At 38.5% G+C, this 11,272-nt stretch overlaps 1 protein-coding gene across 1 annotated transcript in view; it reads right to left on the bottom strand.

The window, feature by feature from the left end:
* CD6 (CD6 molecule) overlaps positions 1 to 7,117 on the bottom strand; it is a gene marked incomplete at its 3' end in the record, with an annotated part of 42,305 nt that extends 35,188 nt beyond the window's left edge. The window contains exon 1 of the mRNA XM_083349702.1: positions 6,950 to 7,117. Within this exon, the coding sequence (XP_083205828.1) occupies positions 6,950 to 7,004 (55 nt within the window). The 5' untranslated portion in view covers positions 7,005 to 7,117. The remainder of the gene's footprint in view (positions 1 to 6,949) is intronic.
* Between the last annotated feature and the right edge of the window lie 4,155 nt (positions 7,118 to 11,272).

Raw genomic sequence — 11,272 nt, forward strand, 5'->3', positions numbered from 1 at the left:
ACTGTGATTTACAGTTGGACGTGATACCTTCATGAATAACAAAATATGTTTTATAGAATAGTTTCCTAGGTCTATAAAACATTACATCTTTAAGGTGATACTACAAAACTCTTTGTCATTTTAATACTTTCTGTTCCTGTAGTTTGTAACTCTATAAATATTTTTTTGATCAGGATAGTTGCCTTTCTTGTATATTTTTGATACCCTACAGCAGTTTTACCATATATATGAACTTCAGCTTTTTACATCCTTAGGGAGGGCATAAAGTATTGGCTGAGAAATTCTTAGAATTGAATTCCACATACTTGGAAAGTATATAGGAAAAGATTGGTCTAGAGAGAGATAAGTGAAGCAAGCCAACTCTGCAGAGAAATACAATTTAACAAACTGATCAAATACCAACAACACAAAACAGGATATTCCAACCTAAATCAGACTCCACAAACAAAAGATAAATCAGATTTTTGGTTTGTAGAGTCCTTCCTAAGGAACTCAGAGTTTGATTAAGATTCATGGTGCTTCCTTTTTTTGTTATGTATAGTAGAAAGATCATCTATCTATTATAAGTGATTCCAAGATGAAGGTTAGGAATCCAGATAACAACAGGTCTGGAAATGATTAGGGTTAGCAGAGCCTTGAAAAATCTATTAATTCGAATAGATCTATTGCAATTGCAAAATGCCTTATTGTTAACACTGCTTTATTTTAAGCTAACCTAAGAATTCTCAAGCCATGTGTAGATTCTTAAAGCAATCATTTTTTTAAAAAAAAATCCTTTAAAAATTAGATTTTACTTGTTTGCTTTTTCTAATTGTGGCCAAATTGTATTGATTAAATTATTATTTGCATCACAGAATAGCATTTCAAAATGAACTTTATTAATACTTGACTCTCTTATTATTTTACAATGCGTTTCAACATTTCCATCAAAAACTGTGCATGTGTCAGGTATTTTGAAAGTGTTTATTATTTGCTCTAAAGGGTAATTAAAATTAACTGGTTTTTAAATTAAAATCAAAATTGTTTAAAATTTTAAATTAAAATTATTAAAATAATAGTGATTTAATTAAATAAAATAGAATTGATCCAGAATGCAGTGGCATGGGCAGTGATGGGCATGTCTCAGTATGACCATGTAACTTCATATAACTTCACAAGCTGCCCTGGTTGCCAGTCTGTTTTCTGAGTGTGATTCAAGATGCTGGTCACTACCTATAAAGCCCCAGAAGGCAAAGAGCTTGTTTATTTGAGGGACTGTCTATCTTCCAGAGTTTTTGCCTGTCCAGTTTGATCTGACAGGATTGACCTGTTCAGGGTTCGGTTGGTTAAGACATGCCATCTGTCTTCAAGACCCAAGAGTCTTGCCTGGAATAGTGCCTTCTGCTCAGAAGCCCCTACCCTCTGGAACAAGGTTTTCCACAAGACTCAAACGGCCCCCACCCTTCTGGTATTTCAAGGGGCCCTGAAGATGTGGCTTTTCGTCCAGGCCTTTGGCAAAGATGATTGATGCCCATGTGGTTTTTTTTTAAAAAATTGTTGCTTGTTTTTAAATGTTTTAGCCATTTGTAAACTGCCCCAAATCATTGGGAGTCAGGCAGATTTATCTATCTATCTATCTATCTATTTATTTATTTATTTATTTATTTATTTATTTATTTATTTATTTATTTATTTATTTATTTATTTATTTTTGGGGGGGCAATTGAAATGGGTAAATTTCCCATTTCTGTAGAGTATGGCAACTGCCACTTTTGATGATATGACAAACTATTCCTGATCCATTGACAGTAACCGCCAATGAGTTTGTCTTAACTTGGAAATATTTTTGTATTTGTGAAGATCTTTGGCAACTCTACTAGCATGACCTTAAGTACCTCATCCATATCCTTTGGAATGTCTACAGAAGTGTACATCTTAGTAAAGTAGTATTTAATAATTTAATTATTAAAAATAAATGTATATTTATTTCTTGCTGTACCCTAAAGCCAATAAAATAAAGTACCGGTAAGTAAGTAAGTAAATAAACAAATAAATAAATAAATATTTTTACTGGGTCACAGTGATACAAATCTGAGTATTCTTTAAGTAAATAACTCTATCTTTGCTTTTCTGTTTCTACTAATTTTAGCTTAGTTGATTTCTTTTGTTCACAGCTTACTAATATGAATTTTATTTCTCATATAAAACTAGATTTTTGATCAGTGAGCAAACATAGAATAACACTGAATCTCCGCAGTCCTTGAGCACTTCTGTGCTGATGTTTGGTCTTGAACTGTAAATTTAATTTATTTACATGCCTCAACTATGACAAACATATAGTCACATTGTGCTCCAAAAAACAGTTGCAACCAGAAAGTGACCCAATACGGCCTTAACCCTGACTATAATTGTTTGCGAGCTGCTACTCTAATTCCTAGCATTAGAGTATTCCGCTGCTGTGAGAATCTCTTTCACTGGATCAGACAGATATATAAACAATTTCTGGGAACATCAATATTTTCTCCTGCCCCCTCCTAGCTGGAATTTTCTATTCGAGTTTTAGAACGGTGTTTTTCAACCTTAGCAATTTTAAGATGAGTGGATGTCAAGTTGCAGAATTCCCCAGCTAAAATATAGCTGACTGGGGTATTCTGGGAGCCGGAGTTCACCCATCTTAAAGTTGCCAAGTATGAGAAACACTGGTTTAGAACAGTGAGATTTCCACAGAACATACTAGAATTGCAAAACTTCGGGTCTAACCTTGAGTTGATAATGAAAGGCAGAGATTTTCCAATCAAGTGAATTATAAATATAAGATAGAAAACCGGGAAGGAATATATATCGATTGTTATATATAAAAAATGCTTCAATGGCCTGAAAGGATAAATGACTTTTACTGTAGCTCCATGAACAAGATTCAAACCCACAAATAATCATTAAAATCCTTCTCAATATCTGTTTAGCCTTATCTGAAAGAAACAGAAGATGGTTCAAAGAGAGGATCGATTTGTTCAGAGGTTCAGAAAAGAGAGGCGCTAATATTAAGGGCAGCAGGAACTGGTATCATGTAAACTTGCTCACTATTTCTGTTATACAATCATTGAGTAAGAATAAAATAATATATGACAAGTGCAAAAAGGCTATGTTGTAACTATTCATAGAGTGCTGTTCAAATATTTAAAAAATAATGATGGAGAAACAGCAAACAAGTATTGACAAAAGGCAATAACTAATAAACTCAAGCAACCATATTTTTAAGGAACATCAGTTTTACATTGATAGGACAAGCCACAATTATCATCCTAGAGACTAAAGAAATTAATAATTACAGCATACACTCTAACACTGGCTCCTTTTACAACAATATATTGTTGTATAGAATTAAAAACTTTGTATTTCTATCCCAGGTAAATCTTGGAAAGTTCTTTAGACCTTTTGCAACTGAAGTTTACAAAACAGATCAAATTTGAAGCACGGATGGTTGACTTATCCTCTGCCAATTTTTAAGAAGTCATTCAGAATGGACCCTGAACACAATCTATAAGTAACATTAACTTTGCTAAAATTGAAGAATATTGATTATAATGTTTCAAAATGTTTGTTGGATTATTATCGGCAAATTATTATGGAAGCTTAACAGGTGTTGGTGGACTACAGAGCAGTCGTGGAGCATACTTCGCCGGCGGGTTGAGGTGATCACGTGTACTGTCTTCTAATAACAATTAATTAAGAAACACAAATCTGGTACCATAAAATAAAATACAACAGGGTCAAACTATAAGGGATGCATAGTTTTGTACCTGCATAGCTAGTTACAGAAATAGAAGTTAACATGGGGAAAGAGGCTACATCAGACTGAAACTTTGTGCATGCAGTATACTACAAGTCTCTGATGGAATTATCCCACCTTCACAATTATTAGCAAGGCTGGAGCCAATGAGCAATTTCCTCCATTTTATAAATGGAAAAGGAAAGACAGGCTTCCTTTTGATTGAAGAGCAGGGGAGTGAAAAGATAAAAAAAAGTCATTTCCTCTCATAATAAATCAGTTATCAAGATTCTTCATTTGCTGGTTGGTTTTTAAAAGATATCAACTGTACACTACAAGGGCAAAAAGGGTAATAAACTGCGTCAATTTCTAATTTGGCCAGTAATGAAAGTAGCAGCACTGTGTAAAATGCAGAGACTTTGCCCATCGTCCTGAGCAAATTAAAGACTGTTTGCAGTTCTCCTCATTACAGAATTATATGCCACAAATATATTTTCAAGTAATGTGTTTGGAAGGTGGTAAAAAATATTGTTCTTGGGCAAGATACACAACTTGAGTTTTTAAAGGGCAGCTGAAAGGTGTAACACAGCATCACACCTTTTGTTCTGGGCTGCTTCCTTTTATTTTAGGAGCACACCCGACTTCTGGATTCAGAATTTTAAAATCTCTGTTTCCTAAAGTGGAAAAGCATGGCCAATTGCTCTGAATGTATATTTGTAAGGTTTCATTAGGCCTCCAAAGAGACTGGCAATAAACTTTAATAGCTCAGCCTAATAAGATGCAGTTGTGCCTCCAAAGGAAGCAAAAAACACCCAAATAATTGACTAACACTTAGGCCAAAGGTCGGTCTGTATAACAACTTTCATGATCATGAAAACCAATGGTCGAAAAGAACTTCATTCAGGCTTTAAGACTGACCTTGTACCAGTTATCAAATGCCATTCCAGATACTAGTCCCAAAACAGATTCTTGGAGGACCCCAAAATATGCTTCTTTGTAAGAATTCTGTTTATTTCCCCTCTTATTGTCCATAAGTTATTATTTAATTTATTGCTTAATTTATTATTCCATTTAGCAATTATTGCCCTTAAGGAATCATACACGATGAATGTGCATGGAATCACCAGGGGAAGTAGCTTCTAAAAAAGGCTACACATACTGAAATGGCCCTATTGCTACTTGTCATTCAGCGCACATCTTAGAGGTGGACAGTATTCTTGCATTCAGTTCATGCTACGCTAACAGCCTAAACACAGTCAGATGGTTTCTTCTTCTACCTTGTGAATCAAATTTAAAAAAGTAATGCAGAACAAATGTGCAGCTACAGCATAATATAGGAGATCTGAGGTCTTCTAGCTCCCATCAAACTGTAACTCCCAGCATCCCACTCCCCTTATCCAGGGGGACTGGAGCTGCTGGAAGTTGTGATTCTGTAGCATATGGATAATGTAACTTTTTGCATTATGAGTTGATAACTATTAAAGTACAAAAAACTAAACAGCTAAAGAGCTAAACAGAATTCCCTACAATGACCACAAATTTTGAGGTCCTCCAGTGATCTTATTTGGACCAGTGCTATTACCAGCACATATTGACCAAGCTTGTAGAAAATAGCTAATACATGGAAATTCTGAAAATTCTAGTATCTATGAGGTTCCTTCCCAACTGCAAAAAAATAAAATGACAACAGTGAAGTAAAAGACCCTAATATGAAATTCATTCCTATCAGATCTCTTTCTGTCTCTCTCTGTGTGCCTCTCTCTGTCTCTCTCCCTCTCCCTCTTTCTCCTGAACTATCAGGAAAGAGAAATCTGAAACAGTCCAGTGTAAAGAGCAAAGATGTCTCTTCATATTCAGAAAAAGAATGATAATGTGATAACTGAGATTCAGTGCTTAGAGCAACCTTTTTTTTTGATTATGCAGTATTTTTAATGTTCTGGAAAAATGATCACTACGGGAGTGGAGGAGACATGGTGGAAGATTATAAAATTAATTGAATGTTTGATTTTACCATTCTTATTTAAGAATCACCTGTCAAAATTAGCTGGCAGTAGATTCAGAACAAAAGTAAATAGTCCCTTAAGGAATTTACTATTTCGGAAATAATTAAATAGCTCTTAAAGGAGGATTAAGCAAACACATAGTAGGTGAATAAAGCTAACAGCAGATATTAACTGAGTAGCTGCTAAAACTAAGCTGGCAGGGACTGCTGATTCCTAGCCAGGAGCAAACTGAGACTGTAGTGGTAGGAGAGGAGTAGAATCTTTGCTGGACTCGGCTGCTTGTGCACTGTCCAGCAATGGTTTGTTGGCTGTGGTGCTGGATTAGATAGATCCTTGTCCCAAACCATTTAGCTTCTTTTATTTTGTTAAGCAGCTCCTTCAGAGGTCCCTGCAATCTGCATTTGGGGTAATGTGATAAACGGGCACTGCATCACCCCTCTTTACATACAGTATTAACTTTTCAAAGACTGTAGCCTGCTTCTTCTTCCACTTTTCCTAACAGGGACTTTTTCTTCTTAGTCCAAATATTTGATGTGATGTTTGGAATCTGAGCAGTGAAATAATATTGATGATTAAGGGCTTAGAAGATTAGGAGACTTGTCATCTATTGGCTACTCAATTGCCTTTTCAGTTTCACTTCTGCAGCTATTGGAGGGCCATTGAAGAACTGCAGAAGAAATGAATAAAGAAGTCTACTCCTATCCATTTGGGCAATGGGGTTAATCAGGAGCCCTTCCTTGCAATCTATGCGGGATCGCATCAGATCACTTCTGCCTTGAACAGAAGAAAGAAGGGAGAAGCAGCAGCTCTAAGCAGCAGCTCTAAGTTCAAAGTGTTGCTCATGCCAACAAATCGCAGAAATTACAACTGCATCAGAAAAGGAAGGGCCTAAAGGAAGGAGAAGGTTTGAATAATAAAAGAAGGGACATACTGGCTTTGAGCTGAGGCCTCATCCAAAGGTCCTTGAAAACACAGAATAATAGAATTGGAAGGGACCTTGGAAGTCTTCCAGTCCAGCCCTCTTCTTGAGCAGGAGACCCTACACCATTTCAGACAAATGGTTGTCCAGTCCCTTTTTGAAAGCCTCCAGTGATGGAGCACCCACAACTTCTGAAGGCAAACTATTTAGAAAAACCTAAAGAAAAAGAAAAGTTGGAGAGGAATGAAGACGTAAAAATAAGCAAGAATGAAGAGGTACCTTCTCTGACCGCCATTAGGAAAAGGGCCATAACGAACATCTCCACCAGATCCATTTCTCTTGAGTGTATATTAAATACAAAGATCTTCAGAGTTAGGCAAAAAAAAAATTCTCCCAGCAAGCTGTGTATTTCATTCTCCTGACGTTGTAACTAATTTCCATACAGCAACATCCCTCTCTCACTTGTGGTTTCACTCATCAAGAAACTGTCAATATGGTCCTAGACTGGGTGGCAGCTCAAGGAAGCTGAAAATTACAGCAAAGTGAGGCAAGAGCATTCAGAAGGTGGAGGGAGAAACAAAATGAAACTCTTATCAAAAATGATGCTGGTGATCAAGATGCTACAAAGAAAGCACTACTAGGGCTTCTTCCAGGAGAAACGATGAGATACAAAGGCTTGATAGTTTTATCTTGGTTCTTTTTCTCAGAACTGCACAATTTAGCTGTTGCTTTTTCTCTACAATGGACATATTCCCTTTTCTTTTGATGGGCTGAATTTTTTAATCAAGATTGTTGATGTCAATCCTGAAATTATAAAATTCTGTGCATTATTTTTCAACCACCTCTTTTTGTCTCTTTTTACCTTCGGATTCATAGTCCCTTTGGTTTGATATCCCCACATTCCCTGCTGTAAAACTCAAGGGAAACCATTTCGGTCGCTAACAGAAAAAGATAGGCACTTGAAGCCAAACTGAAACATCTTTTGGCAATTTCTTAAGATCCTTCATCTGTACTGAATAAAATCAGTTCAGCTCAATCCTAGTTCCTTAATGATTTCCTTTTTCTGTAATATCATTTACACTGGACTGCCCATGCATGAGCTTTCAATCTGTTACTCTAAGTAAAAAAAATCAGAAAACCCGATGTGCCAGTAAAGGGTGTCACCATACAGTTTTAATTTTAACTTTGGCCTCTAGTCTTCTCTTACAAAATCCCAGGAAGCTTTGAAATGCTGCCCTCCAATGGACTTTTATCATTACTACAGAAACACATGGGGGAGCATTCAATTGTAATGTTGCTAGGATGAACCCTCTGTGTTCTGCCCACCTGCTCCTGAACAAACCTGTTCATTGGACAATGGTCAGTGCAAAGCGGTGGTAAACTATGAGAAACCCTGTTGTCTCCTCACCATCTAATGTTTTCTCTCTAGGGTGCCTCAGTGCTAGATACCACTCACACTTCAATATGTGGGAGAAACGGCCTGATCACTTCCTCCCTCCCAGCTTGTTTTTAGAAGTGCATGGAGTACAGACAAGAAGCAATGGATGGAAACTAGTCAAGGAGAGAAACAACCTAGAACTAAGGAGAAACTTCCTGACAGTTAGAACAACTAACCAGTGGAACAACCTGCCTCCAGAAGTGGTGAATGCTCCAACACTGGAAGTTTTTAAGAAGAGACTGGCCAGCCATTTGTCTGAAATGGTATAGGCTTTCCTGCCTGAGCAGGGGGTTTGACTAGATGACCTCTGTTAAGTTCTCAGGTTCTATGAGACATTAACGAGGCAGAATGGTGAAATAGTCACATCTTTATTCAACACTACAGAAGCAGCCCCAAAAGCTGCTCAGCTTCTATTTATTTGGGCTGCCGCTAGTCAGCAGCCAATGAGATTAAACAGTAACTTCCCGCCTTAAAATGCAAAGCAACAACTCCAGAGACAAGCTGTCTGGAGTTTAACTGTAACGGCTGTTAATGGCTGCATACACAGTTTACAAGCAACTTATCTCAATACATAACAACCTCCAAGGCCTCTTCCAACATCATCATCATCGTTGTTGTTGTTGTTGTTGTTGTTGTTGTTGTTGTTGTTGTTGTATCTGGCTCTGCTGGCTGCAGGTGCTCTCTCTGCAAAACCTCCATAGGTTTGCAGTGTAGGGATGATAAAGGCAATGGAGAGAAAACACAATGGGTTTGACTGAAAGCAGGAAAAGATGTAGCAGAGCTCAGTATGGAAGATGCATCATGGAGTTGCAATGATTGGACCTTAGGAATTTCCGTTTGCACTTACTTTATCATTATTGTATGATAACAGATGGACTTTATTTAATCTCAGGACAAATACTGGTAACTGGGTGCATTGTTCTTCCACAGTTCTACTTTTTTGTTTGTTATTGTCATATCCAAAGAGAAACTCATATGACAAAATATGCAAGTCTTATATTGCCTACATCCAAATCATGGCTTTGACCATGCATTTTCCCCATAAATGTTCATATAAGAAGACAATTAATAAAAAGAGTAGGCACTTAAGTCAGAAAGTCCTTTCAACTGCTTGGAGTCATTTCATTAGACAAGTATGTACAGGGATCCATTTTTTTTTGTTCTGTTAGTGATTTGGATTGTTATTTCTCAGCTGCCTGTATTTTATTTTTTATAATGTTTTTATTGTTTTTATTTAATTCTATTTGAGCCCAGGATTACTAGATGAGATGGGTAGTTAAATACATTGGACAAATAAATAAAAATAACCCGTGCCACCTTCATATATATTCCCACAGCTATTGTTTAAAGAAGAATTACTTCAGCCAGATATGTCTAAAAGCCTTCCTAAAACAGATTTACAACATCACCAGAATGGCCTCAAAATCCCAGTGATACCTTCTGGTTTCTTTGCACCAACTTTTTGCCATTCCTAGGTTTATTTATTTATTTATTTATTTTAATTTTTATACCGCCCTTCTCCCGAAGGACTCAGGGCGGTGTACAGGGCAATACAATAAAATACAATATATAAAAATTTAAAAAATATTAAATACAATAGCCCAATTTAATAAATTACAAAACGTTAAAATACCCCTAAACCCATCAGACCAGGCCGGCTTGTTCAAATAAATATGTTTTTAGGTCATGTCGGAAGGAGCGAAGGTCGGGAGCCGTCTGGAGCTCCACCAGTAAACGGTTCCACAGGTCTGGCGCGCCCACAGAGAATGCCCTCCCCCTGGGGGCCGCCAGTCGACACTCTTTCACTGATGGCACGCTAAGGAGGCCCTCTCTGTGGGAACGCACTGGACGAAGGGAAGTTGATGCCGGCAGCAGATGTTCCCGTAAGTAACCCGGACCCATGCCATTTAGGGCTTTATAGGTCATAACCAGCACCTTGAATCTTACCCAGAGGACAACTGGAAGCCAATGCAGCTCACGGAGTAGAGGTGTTACATGGGAGTATCGGGAAACTCCCACCACCACTCACGTGGCTGCATTCTGCACCAGCTGGAGCCTCCGAGTAGTCCTCAAGGGCAGCCCCATGTAGAGAGCATTGCAGTAGTCCAACTGGGAGGTCACGAGTGCATGAGTGACTGTGCGCAAGGCATCCCGGTCTAGATAGGGCCGCAACTGATGCACCAGGCGAACCTGAGCAAAGGCCCCCCTAGTCACAGCTCCTATATGATCATCCAAGGAGAGCTGTGAATCTAGGAGGACACCCAAGTTACGAGCCCTATCTACGGGGGGTAATATCTCACCCCCCATAATTAACGGTGGAATATTCTGAATTTCCCGAGACGCCGGCACACACAGCCACTCAGTCTTGTCAGGGTTGAGCCAAAGCCTGTTCCTCCCCATCCAGACCCGGACCACCTCCAGGCAACGGGACATCACGGAGAGGGCATCACTGGGGTGGTTTGGGGTGGAGATAAAAAGCTGGGTATCATCAGCATATTGATGATACCCAACCCCAAAACCACGAATGATCTCACCCAGCGGCTTCATATAGATGTTGAACAGGAGAGGCGAGAGGACCGACCCCTGAGGCACTCCACAAACAAGAGGCCTCGAGGCCGACCTCTGCCCTCCTGCCAACACCGACTGTGAACGTCCCAGGAGGTAGGAGGAGAACCACTGTAAAACGGTGCCTCCCACTCCCAACCCCCGAAGACGCCGCAGTAAGATACCATGGTCGATGGTATCAAAAGCCGCTGAGAGGTCTAATAGGACTAGGACAGAGGAGCAACCCCTGTCCCGAGCCCGCCAGAGATCATTCACAGTTGTGTGGGATAGCAAGATGGATCGCATATAAATTTAATAATAAATAATTTTAAAACATGATTTAAATAGTGTAATCCCATTGGTTTATATATTACAAATAAACCAATTGTCTTCCTATTCATCATAGAACCATGATGGGAAAAATAAATATGGTAATTCTGCCTCTCTGCAATCTGATTTTTGAAGGAGTTACTGGTAAATTCATGTGACCACACCAGATTTTAATTGGTAGGTTCTCATGCCCAAGTGTTTTTGATACAAAGGCTACATCTTACATACAAGAAAGGTGGAGAGCACGTGCCACTGGTTGTGTTTCAGCCAATCCCTGCCTTCAATATGCC

Source organism: Vipera ursinii (assembly GCF_947247035.1).
Source record: "Vipera ursinii genome assembly, chromosome: 1".
Taxonomy (NCBI): domain Eukaryota; kingdom Metazoa; phylum Chordata; class Lepidosauria; order Squamata; family Viperidae; genus Vipera; species Vipera ursinii.